The sequence below is a fragment of the Hesperophylax consimilis genome, chromosome 20, assembly GCF_061612785.1.
Source record: "Hesperophylax consimilis isolate HC1 chromosome 20, BYU_Hcon_1.0, whole genome shotgun sequence".
NCBI classification, from domain to species: Eukaryota; Metazoa; Arthropoda; class Insecta; order Trichoptera; family Limnephilidae; genus Hesperophylax; species Hesperophylax consimilis.
In genome coordinates this window covers 10682672-10699744 of record NC_142855.1, presented here as the reverse complement: position 1 = coordinate 10699744, position 17073 = coordinate 10682672, and the positions used below count along the sequence as shown (strand labels likewise).

The 17073-nt window shown below is 36.2% G+C and overlaps 1 protein-coding gene across 2 annotated transcripts in view; it reads left to right on the top strand.

Annotated features, from left to right (window-relative positions):
• The window catches only part of Slik (Sterile20-like kinase), a 116848-nt gene that overhangs the window by 89943 nt on the left and 9832 nt on the right, over positions 1-17073 (top strand). The window contains exons 22-26 of one of the 2 annotated variants that reach the window (XM_089643845.1): positions 116-319; positions 849-1003; positions 1512-1683; positions 2246-2485; positions 6209-8100. In XM_089643845.1, coding sequence (XP_089499971.1) covers positions 116-319; positions 849-1003; positions 1512-1683; positions 2246-2485; positions 6209-7153 — 1716 coding nt within the window. In that variant the 3' untranslated portion in view covers positions 7154-8100. Of the gene's footprint in view, positions 1-115; positions 320-848; positions 1004-1511; positions 1684-2245; positions 2486-6208; positions 8101-17073 lie in introns of those variants that run through there. The other variant, XM_089643846.1, reaches the window with a different exon arrangement.

The following is a 17073-nucleotide window of genomic DNA, read 5'->3' as shown; positions in this document are numbered from 1 at the left end:
AACTTTCATGTCGGTCCTACCCAATCGGGATTTGGTTCAGTTGTTAGCGCTGTTGACTACACTTGATTTGATTTAAGTCTCTAATTAATACAACTGTTGTTGTTGTGTTGCTTAGGAGGTGGAATTGCTACCAAAGGAGCGTCGCAAGGAGGCGTTCCGTGCCGGTAAACAACGCCTCGACCAGGAGCACGAGGACAAGGAGCGCCTGTTCCTGCAGGAGCAGGCCGGCGCGCAGGAGCAGTGCATGGCGCGCCTGCAGGACGCACACCGCGAGAGGCAAGCCCTGGCGGACAGGCAGCACCTCCAGCAGAGACAGCAGGTACACTCCCCATGCACCTTCCTACTCCTCCTCCATCAAATACACTTCACACTAGTCCATCAAATCTGGATCAGATGGAGAATTTCAGCAGTCTGCCAGCGGCGTATCCTAAAAGATACTCTGGAAAAATTGCTCGTCAAACTGAGGACTCCAACCTGAAGAAACTTATACAGTAAAACCCCGTTAATTCAAACTGCGAAAATTCAAAAAAACGCTTATTTCGTAATTTTCGCCAAAAAAATTTCCACTCCAAATATTTTTCATTCAAAATGGTTTTTTAATTCGAAATTCATTAATTCGTTAATATTCATTAATTCGGAGATTTAAGATTTTGATCCAACAAACATTTTTATTTATTTATATGGATAGATTATAATCACGGTATCTGGTTAGACTTTACAATCTAAAGAAAATTCATTTTGTAAAATTCAAGTAAGTTATAAGGAAAATAGTGTCAGCCGGAATTTTAGCTGGCACACTATCGGTTAATGGTAATAGAATAAAATTGACTTGTGATGTACGCCCGCAGATAATGCGCACGGGCGAGGCGGCCCTGTGGGAGCTGGAAGAGAAGCAGATCCACGAGAAGTTCCAGCTCGGCAAGCGACAGCTCAAGGACGTGTTCCTGCTGCAGCGACACCAGATGCTGGTCAGACACGACAAGGAGTTGGAACAGATCAAAAGGTAATATCTACTCCCTCTCGTACCATTGAATTCCGAAGCCTCGCTTCAGATCTAGATATCAGTTCTGTACAATATAAAACAGAGCACCAAGTTATCTCTCAAATCCCATTATGTAATATGTGTTAATTTATCATCATAAGATATAGAGATGAACTTAACAGCCCAACTCGATGTACAAGATTCTGAAACCAGTGAAGATGGTTGATTTTGTGGCAAAAGTGTTGTCGTAATTTGTTGCGTGACATACTTTTATCAATGCGCTGCCTTAAAGCTCTCTATATATATTGATTTTAACTTTTACATATCCGCAAGTAAAATGTACGATCCAAAGGGGGGTCTCATTTACGTTGTATTTTCTCCTTTCTTCGTTCATATTCTCTCTACATGCCCAAATCATCTGAGCGTCCCTTTCTTAATCTTACTCATTACGCTTACATCAGCCTTGCACTCTCCACATTTCTCCCCTGGGGAACGGGCGCGTTGTTACAGTGGTGTTGTTTGGTTGCAGGATGAACACGCGCAAGGAAGAAGAGCTAGGCAAGGGCCAGGCGCTGGAGAAGAGGTCACTGCCCAAGCGGATCCGCCAGGAGATGAAGGCGCGCGAGATGATGTTCCGCGAGAGTCTGCGCATCAGCGTCAACGTGGCCGACCCCACCGAGGAGCGGGAGCGTCTCAAGAAGGTAAACACAGGATCGCTCCGTCCTGGGGACCTAACCTAACCACTCGAGCGTTAGTGTATTTAAACAAAAAAATGCCTTGAGCAATAGAGATTTCCATTAAGGTTTTGGATTCGACCGCGCTTGTACCAAAAAAAATGATACCTTAAAATATTTAGCACAATGAAAATTTTGCGGCGGCTCACCAAGAGTTTAGCTAGCGATTAATCATGTCAGCTGATGGCGGAAAGTTCAAAATAAATTCATGAAAGTCACCTACTTTCAGCTTTCCAAATTTGGGCAGCTGTCGCTCGCAGTGTTAGCCAAATTTGCATAGGTATCGCTCAAGGATATTAGCGGTGCTACCCAAATTTGCATAGCTATCACTCAAGGATATTAGCGGTGCTACCCGAATTTGCATAGCTATCACTCAAGAATATTAGCGGTGCTACCCAAATTTGCAAAGCTATCACTTAAGGATATTAGCGGTGCTACACAAATTCGCATAGCTATCGCTCAAGGATTGACCACTGTTCACAATGTTTTTTTATTGTATAATTGAATAATGATTGTGTTGTGCGTTCAGTTCCAGGAGAATGAGAAGAAGCGATACCGCGCTGAACAGCAGCGGCTGGGCGTGAAGCAGGAGCGCCAGCGCGAGGAGCTGCGCGCGGCCGGAGAGGGAGCCCTGCGCGAGCTGGAGCAGCTGCAGAACGAGAAGCGGCGTTCGCTGGTGGAGCACGAGGCGCGCAAGCTGCGCGAGCTCGAGGAGCGGTACGCGCAGGAGTTGCGCGAGTGGCGCCAAGTGCTGCAACCGAGGAAACAGGTAAACTGACTATTCTCGTCTCTGCCCGCGGTCCTTCTGCAATCTTTGATTGACTTCTGATTACTGCTGAGGAAATTATTTTTCCTCAGAGCTTGTGAAAGGTTATTAGGAGGAACTTCTGGGAAGGAAAAAGGTATGAGAGGTGGGTCAGTATGTCCAGGAGTGTCAGACGTCCGATCTGGTCCTCCACGCAGCTGGATGGCAGATGCATCCGCCACCAAGACACGGACTCACCTCGCATCTGCCAAATGACCAAATGTATCCATCCACTTGTGGTGACTCGTGGCAGAGGTAAACACAAATAATAAATTACTCCCGGGGGTTCTCTGCCTGCTTCGGCTTTAAATCAATTTGTGATCGGCTGTCAAGCATAACGGGCATGTCGTTATGCTTGCCCGCAAATCATTATTTGATCGAAGACTGAAACGGGCCAAAAATACAGTGCAGAGCAGTCGTTACTTACAAAGCAGAGGTTGATGATAAACTTATTACAAACTTATTACAATCAGGTACCAGTAGTATATTGTTTGCATTTTTATTAATTGCTTTTTTTTTATGGCTGAGCATGCTGTATAATATATTTTATTGGTAAGGTTACAAGCATGTTGTATAATGCGGAAACTAGTGGTATAATCGGATAATTGGTGAATCTCACAGACATAGGAATTAATAGACGAGAAGATAATGGCGAGGGGTAAAATCAACTGTTGAAGAACGAAGGGGGTGAAGCTGACTGTGATTCGTCAATAAATCAATCTGACAGTAAATAGGCATCTCGCATTATAATATCACCATTTACTTCTTAAAAGTAAAATCTGCTTTTGAATGAATAGACATTTTTACATGGGAGCGCAAATTACTCGCCACGTTATGAACAAATTTGCGAAGTACAAATTCGGCAAAAAAATTCGGTTCTATTTTCAGAGTCGAATATTTCGTTTAAGTATTTAGTTAAGACACTTTTATAAATGTTCATAATTTACTTCCCAGCAACCAACCAGCTTTGTGTTTCGCGTCCAGACGTTTCTCGATGTGATAGTAACAACTGATTCATATTATACGATGTGAATATGCTTAAAATAAAGTAAAATAATGTTTATATATGGAATGTAATACGACAATTGGGTTTATTCTCTTTTTCACATCTATTTTTACAAGTTTTCATAGTACAAGTCAACATTTTGCCGTGTTATTTCGTAAAATGAACCGATGATGCCTCGACCATAGTTCGCACAAGAATGATGACGTCACGTTTTTAAATTTCACTTGAGGCCATACGCGAGCACAGCCGGCTCCAATGGAACCGGTATGGGGAGTGGGGATAATACGCTTTTAATCACTTAGGGCAAGTCTACTAATATTCATATGTCTATGGTGAATCTGCATCTCATAGAGAATTTTTTTTTTTTTTCGACAATTGAAAAGTCAATAAACTAATAATAATATTTGACTAATTTATATAGCGCCGTTTTCGTGAAAAATCATCTCAAGGGCGCTGTACAAATATATTTATTAAATAATAAATACAGCTATTCTGACTGACTAGTATTCATAATAACTTGTGACTTACATCTAACACTTATTTCTAGTGACTTTTACTTAGCTGGTTCTACGCTTTGAAGCATTTTAAAAGACATCATTTAAAAACATCTGATTTTAGCGATTTTTTTCATATTTGACCTTAAAAATTTCAATTTTGAACTCAATTAAAAAATTATGTATACATCATAATCGACTCCAAACGTGATGTATTCACCAGTGTCCTGCTTGTACCACTAGTTTCCGGACACTGTATTTTAAAATTGTATCTGTATTCTTGGGTCACCATATTTATAAGTGGCACGGTGGTAATTTGATGACAAGTTAACGCATGTGTTATTTAATTATCTATTTTATGTGTACCCAAATGGTTCAAACCACTGTAGAGATAAACCTAAAGAAATGTGTTATGGGCGTGCCCGTGTGCCCGAAGTAAGGTCAAGTTTTCCTCACTTGTGAAATAAATCTTATTACATTTCTAAATATCAAAATTCTTTCTAGAACACATAATCAATTTCACTGGGAGTCAATATTTGCGATATCATCGTCTTTTAAACTGCCCTAGATCACACTTGTACATATTTTATGTTATCTCCTCAGGCCTCTGGCGTATTGCCATTATATTGGTTAAAGACAATGTCAGAAGGTTGGAATAAATAATTTTCGAAATATTAAAATTTTGAATGCAAACATAAGTTTAAAATTTTTTTAATGCACACATAAATTTAAAAAAAAAACTTACGTTTTTCGCCAAAACACTGAACTAAAATTATGATAGTTTTTCTCAAATTGCTTCTGGAACCTTCGGTTTCATTCTTCCGTAGTCAACTAGATTTGAATATAAAGTGTAGGGTTTTTTCTTTCTAACATCGTTTAGATCATATTTTTCACCATGACAGTAAGCTGGAGACGAGGATTTAACAAATTGACTCTTGGAATAGCCGTTTGTTTGCAAAACTGAACAAATTACCCCGAGGAGTTGAGTGACTTGATTTTTGCACTTATCATATTTTGACCCAAGATACATACCCATATCGTGGGCTTGGTCCAAATATTTTTTTCTATTAAGAAAATAAGTTTGAAGCCAAGCCGTCGATTTTGCATGGAAACGGAATCGAGCATGTACAACTGTATTTTCTTTTTCTCAACTTTGCAACAATAATAATAATATTTTCTTTCTCCCTAGCCGGTTCTCCCAAAGATATTGTATTAAAATTTTATCGCTATTTTGTATTTGTAACTTTTAAACGCTGTCGCTGTTACGTAAGCGCCGACCCTCGGTCCTTTTCATCGAATTGTGATCAGGTTGAAGTTATGCTCGACAGTTACTTGATAAAATATCTTTGGGCAATCTTCTGGACACTGTTTCTAATGTATTTTAAACTAATAAAAATATTATTTGTATGCATATTAATAATAAATAATATAATGTCAAGTTTTTCTTTTATATATTTAATAATGTTATTATTATTATTTTTTTTTTTTTTTAAATTTGTTCCACATATGAGACCTGAGGAAAATAATTTCTCTCAGAGCCTATGTCATCTTAGACGATGCTGTGTGGAGGGTATTTTTTAAGAAAGGAAGGAGAGTGAGTTAAGGGAAAGATAAAGGGGTGGGTATGATTCCATCCCTCTGCGTTGCAAGGCAATACGCGTGACAGCTGTTTCGCCTTTTCTTCCCATGCATTATCGTTTTAAAAGGAAGTCCAGTCTTCCGTATTATTCAATTGGAAATATCTTATCGGGGGAAACATTAAAAGGTAGTTACATATTAATAATTTACGATGTTTTACTCGGTAATCAATAATGACTTTGGTAATAAAATGGAATCAATTTGTTTTCCATTAAAAATACCTGTATGGAAAGAATATAAATATATCATCCATAAGTGGCTTTGCCACAGTTTGATAATGCCTTCAGAGGGCGAAACAGCTGTCACTTGTAATAATCATTACACAGCAGAACTTGTTTATAAACAACAAACAGTTTTTTTTTTGTCAATTTAATAATAATATTATTGACTATATAAAAGAAAATCTTTAATTTTGCTCTTCTGAAGAGTAGCGAAATGTCACTAACGCCCTTTTGGCTTAGGACGTATAGTTTGTGCAGTTTGGTTGTTATCTCCCTTTGCTTCTATTATCTATGAATATATCCAATCATGTTTAATATTACTATTTAGGATTTGTTGGACCTCTTTGCGAGAGACTGGGAGGAACACGAGAAAGAGTTTGGCCCACTTGCCGAAACCGATCGGAGACACTTCACAGAAATACCTTTCCCGACCAACGCGCTCACCCGAGTGTCCCTCAATCAATCCCGTTCCTCATTACTAAGCACCTTCACCATGACCAGATCCCGTACCGCACTCAATTTCTCCCGAACGAGCACTTCCCGGGATTCTACGTCTGAACTTCGGCGCCGTAGCATCAGTCCCGTCGATTCGATCACCAGAAATCTCAACATTCCGATCGTGGCTTACGATCGCGATCTAGACGAGGAACGCGATAGCGGCATTTCCAGCGTCAAATCGGTCAACTCGTACGAAGATTTCATTGAGCGGCGCAACGCTGATGATTCGAAAAGAAGCGCGAGAAAAGCTAAGAGCATTTCAACCACTATTTTCCCCTTCAATAAATCCACACCCGCCGGTAAAGTTCGAGTCAAATCCCATTCGGATTTAAAACCGGAATCAGACGTGAAATCAAACATCGGTAGTAGTAAAATTATCGTCGATATTCCCATAGACGATCGTAGGTCAGTTAGAAGTAACGATTCGTCAGAAAAACCAACTGATTTCGAACTTGTATTCGGAACTGACGACGCCACCGCTCCCAAATACAAAACTGTCGTTAAAATCGGCGATGGCCACAACAAATCGTCGTCTGTTGTAATCGAGAATGTCGGTGGTTACAACGGCGAGAAGTCGTTAGTCGACGGGAAGCGCACGAGCGACCCTGATGACAACATTTCTACTTATAGCGGGACGGATACTTGGGTTGAAGGACCTTCAGTTCTCCGACTCGGCGGTGGTTCCAACCGATTCCAAACAACCGAAATGTCGACCGATTCTCTAGATTTGAAAATTGATACAGTCGACGATGATCAAGATGTGTCGGCCGTCTAAAACAAAAAGAAGTTGGTATTCATGGGGTTAAAAAATTATTATATTTTAAATTTAAATTAAATTGCAATATAGATAATATGATTTTCTAATTTTCATTGTTCTTCATTTTATATATTTAAGATTTACGTTATGAACGATTTTAAATCCTGTATTAATTTATTAATTGTCAGTCATTTCTTTTATAATTTTGTGGGGCCACATTCTAGGCTTTGAAATTTAATAATTATGTTTAAAACGTGTATACACCGTTTCCACGCTCATACTACGAAACTTTGTGGGGTGATTCTCCTAGTAAAGTTGCTTAAAAAATATATGTTTTGTAATAAAACATTGTTTAGCGTATCCGTAGGTTTATTTTTGCAAGTTCGGATAACATCTGAGAGGCAACAATGATATTCCCACACAATTCAATTCATATACTGTCAATTCTCTTCTTAATTAGGTGTTCACTACTGTATACCACAATGTTACCGTTAAAAAACTACATTACATCGATGTTAATTCGACTGCGTAACTCATTCTGGTGCAGAAATATTGCGTTAAGTATTCCTCGGGCGGCTTCGACTGTGTTAGATATTTACAATGAATATTTAGAACGATCCGTTCTATAGTAGACTCTTGTTGATAGAAGGAACTCGTATTGAGCTGCTAACCTGGAGATCGGCTAGCATCTGCTGTGCTCGTAATCATTCGGGTATGGCCAACATGTTGTCTCTGTCATGTGGCATTACTACTGCCACCTATGGAAATATCTTAAAACTACATAAACTAAATATAAATAACTCAAATGTACTCAACACTGCATGCGCCTGGTAAATTCTGTTATTCATAACATATTCCAATTATCGTCTAAAATATAAATAGAGTGTAAATTCAAAATCAATGTAATTTGTTTTCGACAGAACTATAGAACAGCTGACCGGGCGCGGATAAATAAGAATTATAAATGTGTACAGTGGAACCCTCTTAAGAGGTTTTCCAAGGGACCGGCAAAAAAAAACTTCTTAAGCAGGAAAACATCTTAAGAGGGTTTTCAATTTTCTCTTAATTTTGTATCAAATTGACATCCAATCGAAGGATTTATAAATATTGTAATTGTATAATAGGTAGATGAAATAAAACATATGTTTCGTCTGCTTGCTACAAAAAGTTCACTTTAAGTTGATTTTAGACAACAAAAAAACTGCCTACTTATACCAAATAAATGTAAAGAAGATAAACTAACTTAAAATACCAAAAAAAAAACTAAAATGTTTATTACGAAAAGGGGGATGAAAGTGAAATGTAACAGCACAACCACGAAACATAAACCCAAACTAAAAGTTTATTTTCATTTTCATGATAAGGAAAGATGTCTAAAATATTGACAAAAAGGATAGGAAAAGATGACAAAAGTCAAATGTTTCGTCCTAATGCTAGGTCCCATTTAATGTAGAGTGTCAGATTAAGTCAATTTTACAAAGTGTTAAAAATTTACACCAGTCAAAAAATATTAGTACCTATTTTAGAGATTTCCCCGACACAGCAAAGTTATGCGATAATGGGCTCTAAAGCCTGTAAAGGAAGACAATTTAGAGTCCATTATTTCATACATTCTGAATATGGAAATTCCCGTTGGACAATGGACAATGCTTGTTGATAATGGCATTTATTTTGCCAATATTAGACAAAAGTGGTTTTATTTTGAGACTGCATGATAACAAAAGAAACCCACATGGCCAGGACACGAAGATGCCTATGTATTTACAAAGAGATAAGAAATTCTCCCGCTTAATTTTACTCTGTAAAGCTGATGAAATCGGATAAAGCACAGTTAAAATTTACGTATTTGAAAAGGTATTCACCAACCAGCTCATTTCAAAATTTGATAAAGGCAATGGTTTGACTCTCTGTCGAGTTTGCTTACTACTACTACTACTACTTGACAGCTGGGTACAAATAGCAGGTGTTGATACATGTTCTTTTAGTAAAAGGTGTTTCTCCAAAATTTAAAATCAAATATTGCTTTAATCAAAAATTAAAAAACTGAATATAAGGTACTTTTAATCTTTTTATATTATATAGGTTTTTATATTATATAGTTCATTAAACACGTGTTCTCCACTGCAAAAAAATCAGTTGAATGAATTCTCATACAATTTGAAAATTAAAGAGAAAAACTTTTTTTTGCCAAAAATTTGCGTAAATTAAAATACAATTGGCGCCGCAACGGCCATATTTAAATTTGCAGATTCACGAAGTATGTAGTGATTTGAAATAATATAATATTGAAATGCAAACTTCGCGGCGCGGCGTTACCGGCATGGACAGGCCTCTCAGATGCAGATTTACGAAGTATTGATTCGAGATAAGACGACATTTTTCCGCGGAAATTGAAATTTCGCGGCCCCCAACATTATTTAAATAATTAAATAAAAATACGATTTGAGTAGATGTCTCCTTTTTCTTTTCAATGGATAACCATCCACATTGTTTATGCTTCTATCTCTATCGCACACATTATGATTTATGTGAGAGTTGGAGATGCATACATTCAGAATAACAGTTCCGTCCATCTGACACAGCAACGTTTTGCGATAATGGTCTTTAGAGAAGGGTATTTTAGAGTTCACTATCCCATGTTTATATTATGTATCTTGCATTTGGTTATTCCCAGTGGGCAATGGTCATTTTTCAAATCGGTGAAATGGGTTTTATTGAGATGCAGAATGACAACAAAGGAGCCGCATGGCGGAGCATAAAACGAAATGGTTATTTTTATTGGGCATTTTAAATCCTGACAATTATATTTTGTGCTGTAAAACTTTTTAAAAGGGTAATTATTTTGTTGGGGGATTATATTTTGGAACTTTTTAGGCGGGAAATCCTTTAAGGCGGGAAACATATTAAACGGGAAAAAAGGACGTATTTTGTATGGGAATTTTTCGGGGTTGAAAAAACTGAACTTCTTAGACGGGAAAACATATTAAACGGGAACTTCTTAAGCGGGTTCCACTGTATTTATATAAGCTAAGGGGGTATTTCACTATCTCTGATTATGTTCTGACTAAGCACTAATCGGCGGATTAGTCATTTTTTCGTTTTCACTATATCTGAATAACGCTAACGCTCGGGTTAAAGTTCGATTTGACTAATCAGTGCTCGAACCTCACGTTAGGCGCTATTCCTCGAATCAAAGATGGCGTCAAAACATTCCGAGTTTGACAGCGGAGAAGTGAGTCGAATTTTGTTGCGAATTATTATGGATACCGAGGTTTTTGATTTACAGAAGCAGGTGAAAGGGCGGCGATGCGAAGGCCGCGAGTTTTAAGAGCTCGAATGAATTTGAATGCTTGTATGATCCATCCTGAATTATTTGATTGTGTTCAAAATAAGAAACAATGTATTAATTCGACACGAATCTATCTAAAATGACCTGATAATCAACATAACATAACCAAAAAAATGCACACTTTGCGGTGTGCGGACTGTGGCGGGAAACTGGATGACGGCGTTGACCACAGATCAATTGGCGTTGACGCTAGCATTCCATAGACATTGCGGCAAAACATGACAGGCGTGGCAGTAGATGGAGTAACTGCAAACATTTTGCGATGTTGCCAGACTATTTCGAGTGTTATCTATCCGGAAGCTCGAAACAATGGTGAAACGGTCGCCGTTGAATAACGAAGTTATTCTGATCTTTAAAGCCAGCCAACGGCTAGCTAGTCAGATATTTAGCCCGACATAGTGAAATACCCCCTAAGTAAAATAAGAATTTTATCATATCTTTGCGAACAGATGAATACAAAATTTCAAGTTTCGTCGTATGAGAGAGGAATACAATGTATATATTCGTAAATTAAAGACATTTATCTTATATGTATAGATATAGCTGGGCCAGCAACAAACCGATGTGACATAATATTCTTTCATCATCAACGTCTTTACGTCTGCTGTCTTCCTCCACTTTCTTAATAACCCCTGAGGCCTCTGGCATATTCTTTCAGAATGTCCGAGTATTTCCGCTTTACAATAAAATCCAAATAAATGGAATCATTCTAAATGTATCTGAAGAAATACGCTTTCAAGTTTTATTAGAGTTTTAAAAATTGCAAATCTTGCGTTTTTTTCATATAAATACTGAACTAAATTTGCTGATGACGAAAAAGATCACATCTTACTAGGCAAATGTATTACAAAAATTACTGTTATCTCATTTTTTCCGTCGGAACCTTTGTTTTCGTAGATGTCGTCTATATTTTAATTCTTCTGTGGTTAACTTTTAGATTTGAATATAAAGCATGGTGTGTTCTCTTTCTAACACCGTTTAGAGCATATTTCTAACCAAGACAGTATATATAAGAGATGTTCCCTGAAGCGAACAGATTGGCCTGAAGGGGTTAAAATTATTGTCACATTGGACGTGTTGCTTCGTTCCCAAGGCATGTATTTTGTGTTTTGCGTGGGTTTTGGTTCATATTGCTTATTTTGTATTATTTTAACCTTAACTGCGCGGGTGACGCATGTTTTATGATACATTTCGGTAAAACACACTATGTGTCAAAAAATACTATGCGGAATTTTTATAGATTGCGTTGAAAGGTCTGTATTGAAAATGTTAAATATAATTATTATGTATTACTATGATTAAATCACATTTGCCAAATATTATGTAATTATATACAAATCTTTTTTTTTATCACTTACCTAATCTTAAATAATATATATAATTTGGAATGCTTTTTTGTGGTGGGCTGTATATGAGTAGAAAAATTAGATAAACTGGATTAATTCATACAAATCACAGGTAAGTCGTAATATTCTATGTTGTCGCCTCGTATTTATGTCATGTTCCTTCGTGGTGATGTTGTCTGGGTATATGTGGTGATGAAGTCTCGTGGTGATGAAGTCTCGTGGTGATGAAGTCTCGTGGTGATGAAGTCTCGTGGTGATGATGCCTACATGTAGTGACGTCACTCTATGATGATGTCTCGTAGTAACCAAGTCACCATGTGATAGTGATGCAGTCTTGTAGTGACGATGTTGCTATTCGATAATGTCACTAAGCTATGTTGTACTATGCGATCACTATGCGATGATGTTGCCACAATGTGATGATGTCAATAAGTGGTCACGTCAGTATGCAACGAACATAAATTGGATATGTGTAAATTAATTTGAATTCTTTGGCTATAACTGGCCAGTTCGGTGTCTGTCTCCTTTTTTTTGTTTGATAAAAAGAAGTAATAATCCTGATTGATAGATTAATGACCCGAAGGTAAGAATATCACCAAATTGCGACAGTCTGAAAAATGAAAATGTTTAATTTGTGTATTTTGTAGATGTATTGTGTGGTGTGGATTATGTCTTTGTTTACGTCTAAGTGCGATCCTGTTTAAGTTATCAACTGTGCTATGTTTGAGATGCTTTTGTTTGATCTCCCTTTCTTCCCCCATTTTACCAAATTAACATGTTAATCTTTTGTCTAGATTAGTACTCTTCAACTCCATTTGAACAGATTTACTTTCTATGCTCTCTGAATAATTCCAGTCCCTTTTCCTCACCTTTTTTATCTTTTTTAATTTTTTTTTTATTAATTCTCTGTCATTTCTCACACAATCAAACAAAATTACACCAAATTCAGCCATTATCATTGTTTTTTTTTGTCACGCTCCGTATGTGCAGTGTCTTTTATAATTGTGTACATCTGTGAAAAAATTTGTGTAAATCAGGGTGTTGTTATTGTGTGCTGTCTTAATTTAGGCATTGTGTATATCGTGCCCTGTCTTAATTCAGACATTGTTTATATTGTGCCCTGTCTTAATTCAGGCTTTGTGTATATCGTGCCCTGTCTTAATTCAGGCATTGTTTATATCGTGCCCTGTCTTAATTCAGGCATTGTTTATATCGTGTCCTGTCTTAATTCAGGCACTGTGTATATCGTGCCCTGTCTTAATTCAGGCATTGTTTATATCGTGCCCTGTCTTAATTTGGGTATTTTTTCAATAACGCCTGTCCTATAATCTGGCATTGTTTATATCGTGCCCTGTCTTAATTTGGGTATTTTTTCAATAACGCCTGTCCTATAATCTGGTCATTGTTTTAATCACGCCCTGTCGTAATATGGGCATTTTTCAATTATGCTGTCTTAATTCAGATATTTTTCTATTATGCCCTGTCTTAATTCAGGCATTGTTTCAATCATGTACAGTCTTAATCAGGCTTTCTGGATTATGTCCTGTCTTAGAGCGGGCATTGTTTCAATCATTCCCTGTATTCATGCAGTCATTGTTTCAAACATACGCTTTCTTAATTTAGACATTGTTTCAATCATGTGCAGTCTTAATCAGGCTTTCTGGATTATGTCCTGTCTTAGAGCGGGCATTGTTTCAATCATTCCCTGTATTCATGCAGGCATTGTTTATATCGTGCCCTGTCTTAATTCAGGCATTGTTTATATTGTGCCCTGTCTTAATTCAGGTATTGTTTATATCGTGCCCTGTCTTAATTCAGGCATTGTTTCAAACATGCGCTTTCTTAATTTAGGCATTATTTCAATCATGTGCAGTCTTAATCAGGCTTTCTGGATTATGTCCTGTCTTAGAGCGGGCATTGTTTCAATCATTCCCTGTATTCATGCAGTCATTGTTTCAAACATACGCTTTCGGGTCAATCCGCACCAAATCATCCAGGCCATGTCACCCACCATCTCAGATTTTGATGAAACTTTAAATTTTTAATCCTTCCATATAGATAAGAAAATATACCAAATTTTACCTTCCTACCTCAACTCGTTTTTTTTTTATGGGCAGTTGAAGTTTGGGCAAAATAAGCGTTTTTACATATTCCGAGCACTCCGGAAGAGCTTGTACCTTCAATGAAAAAAATTGTATCTTTGTCATTTATAGTGCAAATGCAATGAAAATTTTCAATATTATCAAGAAAACTATGCTGATTGCAGAAAAAAATAAATAAACCCTTTACATTTATCTACTTGACTTTAAAAAATTACCAAAAGTAATTTTTTAAGTAATTTTTGGGACGGAAAAGGTACTTTACAAAAAAGCAATATCTCGGGAAGGTACAGTGTTAATGAAGTAATTTTTTTTATTATTCATATCTACAAATAGCATAGAATCACATACAAAAATAAAATTCATGGCATTTTACTTGCTTCAATAAATAAAATCCATTTTAAACTTTTTTCAAACTTTTTGTAATTTTTTTTTATTCTTATCTACAATAAACATAGTACAACCTAAAAAAATAAAACTCCTGGTATTTTGTGTGCTTCACAGTGTAGAAACGTTTTTAAAATAAGAAATCTTTATCATACAGAATTGTTCTAGGTTTTTTTAAATCTAGATACAAAAATAAATAAAATCCATTTTAAACTTTTTTCAAACTTTTTGTGATTTTTTTTATATCTATTTTTAGTTTGTAATTGGGCAAGTTATAGTTTAGGTATATAGCTAGTAATATAGGTTGAATGAATGGACTAATATCAAAGAAACAGTCCTAGAGACAAGTCACTACATGGAAATGATGTATCTGCAACAAGAACAAGACAGAACATGAAAATTACTATCTGCCTCATCACTAAGTTTGCAGGATACTACATGCTTTGTTTCCTCTGACATGCTTAGTTCTGAGTCAGCTTCAAAGCAGTGATCATCTATATAAATACAGTAGTTGTTTCATGTTATGGTGTACGTTGTTAAAATGTCTCTAATCGAAACAAGTTTAGTTAAATGTAGTGTGGGACAACATAATGGTACTGAATGTCACAAAAAAAGTTATACTAAGTCAGAGAAATTAACGAGTGTGGATTTGTTAAGTGAATTTGAAAAAAAGCTTATTCAACAAAGAAGTTTTGTATCTACAGACTTGGTTTTCAACATTTGTGAGCACCACAGAATATTTAACTTAAATAAATATGAAACATTTCAAAAAGCTTGTTTTGACCCGTTCCAAAGCCACAAAAGGAAAATTACAAAAACTTTAAGAACAGTATCCTTGGAATTTTCAGAGAACATTAATACCATTCTAAAAGTAACTAATAAAGCAATCCCTGGACAAAAAATTTGTAATGCATGCAGAGCAAAAATTAGTAAGAGCCAAAACCTTAACAATGAAATTGAAGAGCTTAACACTTTTCAAGAAGACATAAGTGAAGTTGAAAATGTTTTAAACAAAGAAATTTTTTTACAAGAAATCAACACTTCTTTAACTGACAGCTTACATTGCAAGCTTACATTGCAAGCTTACCAGCATGTTGTAAAGGACCGAATAAGTTTGACTTTTTTTATTTGGAAATACAGTATCTAGATTTTAAAAAACTTGGAACAATTCTGTATGATTAAGATTTCTCATTTTAAAAACGTTTCTACACTGTGAAGCACACAAAATACCAGGAGTTTTATTTTTTTAGGTTGTACTATGTTTATTGTAGATAAGAATAAAAAAAAATTACAAAAAGTTTGAAAAAAGTTTAAAATGGATTTTATTTATTGAAGCAAGTAAAATGCCATGAATTTTATTTTTGTATGTGATTCTATGTTATTTGTAGATATGAATAAAAAAAAAAATTACTTCATTAACACTGTACCTTCCCGAGATATTGCTTTTTTGTAAAGTACCTTTTCCGTCCCAAAAATTACATAAAAAATTACTTTTGGTAATTTTTTAAAGTCAAGTAGATAAATGTAAAGGGTTTATTTATTTTTTTCTGCAATCAGCATAGTTTTCTTGATAATATTGAAAATTTTCATTGCATTTGCACTATAAATGACAAAGATACAATTTTTTTTCATTGAAGGTACAAGCTCTTCCGGAGTGCTCGGAATATGTAAAAACGCTTATTTTGCCCAAACTTCAACTGCCCATAAAAAAAAAACGAGTTGAGGTAGGAAGGTAAAATTTGGTATATTTTCTTATCTATATGGAAGGATTAAAAATTTAAAGTTTCATCAAAATCTGAGATGGTGGGTGACAAATCCAAAATTTTCTGGATGATTTGGTGCGGATTGACCCTTTCTTAATTTAGACATTGTTTCAATCATGTGCAGTCTTAATCAGGCTTTCTGGATTATGTCCTGTCTTAGAGCGGGCATTGTTTCAATCATTCCCTGTATTCATGCAGTCATTGTTTCAAACATACGCTTTCTTAATTTAGACATTGTTTCAATCATGTGCAGTCTTAATCAGGCTTTCTGGATTATGTCCTGTCTTAGAGCGGGCATTGTTTCAATCATTCGCTGTATTCATGCAGGCATTGTTTATATCGTGCCCTGTCTTAATTCAGGCATTGTTTATATTGTGCCCTGTCTTAATTCAGGTATTGTTTATATCGTGCCCTGTCTTAATTCAGGCATTGTTTCAAACATGCGCTTTCTTAATTTAGGCATTATTTCAATCATGTGCAGTCTTAATCAGGCTTTCTGGATTATGTCCTGTCTTAGAGCGGGCATTGTTTCAATCATTCCCTGTATTCATGCAGTCATTGTTTCAAACATACGCTTTCTTAATTTAGACATTGTTTCAATCATGTGCAGTCTTAATCAGGCTTTCTGGATTATGTCCTGTCTTAGAGCGGGCATTGTTTCAATCATTCCCTGTATTCATGCAGTCATTGTTTCAAACATACGCTTTCTTAATTTAGACATTGTTTCAATCATGTGCAGTCTTAATCAGGCTTTCTGGATTATGTCCTGTCTTAGAGCGGGCATTGTTTCAATCATTCGCTGTATTCATGCAGGCATTGTTTATATCGTGCCCTGTCTTAATTCAGGCATTGTTTATATTGTGCCCTGTCTTAATTCAGGTATTGTTTATATCGTGCCCTGTCTTAATTCAGGCATTGTTTCAAACATGCGCTTTCTTAATTTAGGCATTATTTCAATCATGTGCAGTCTTAATCAGGCTTTCTGGATTATGTC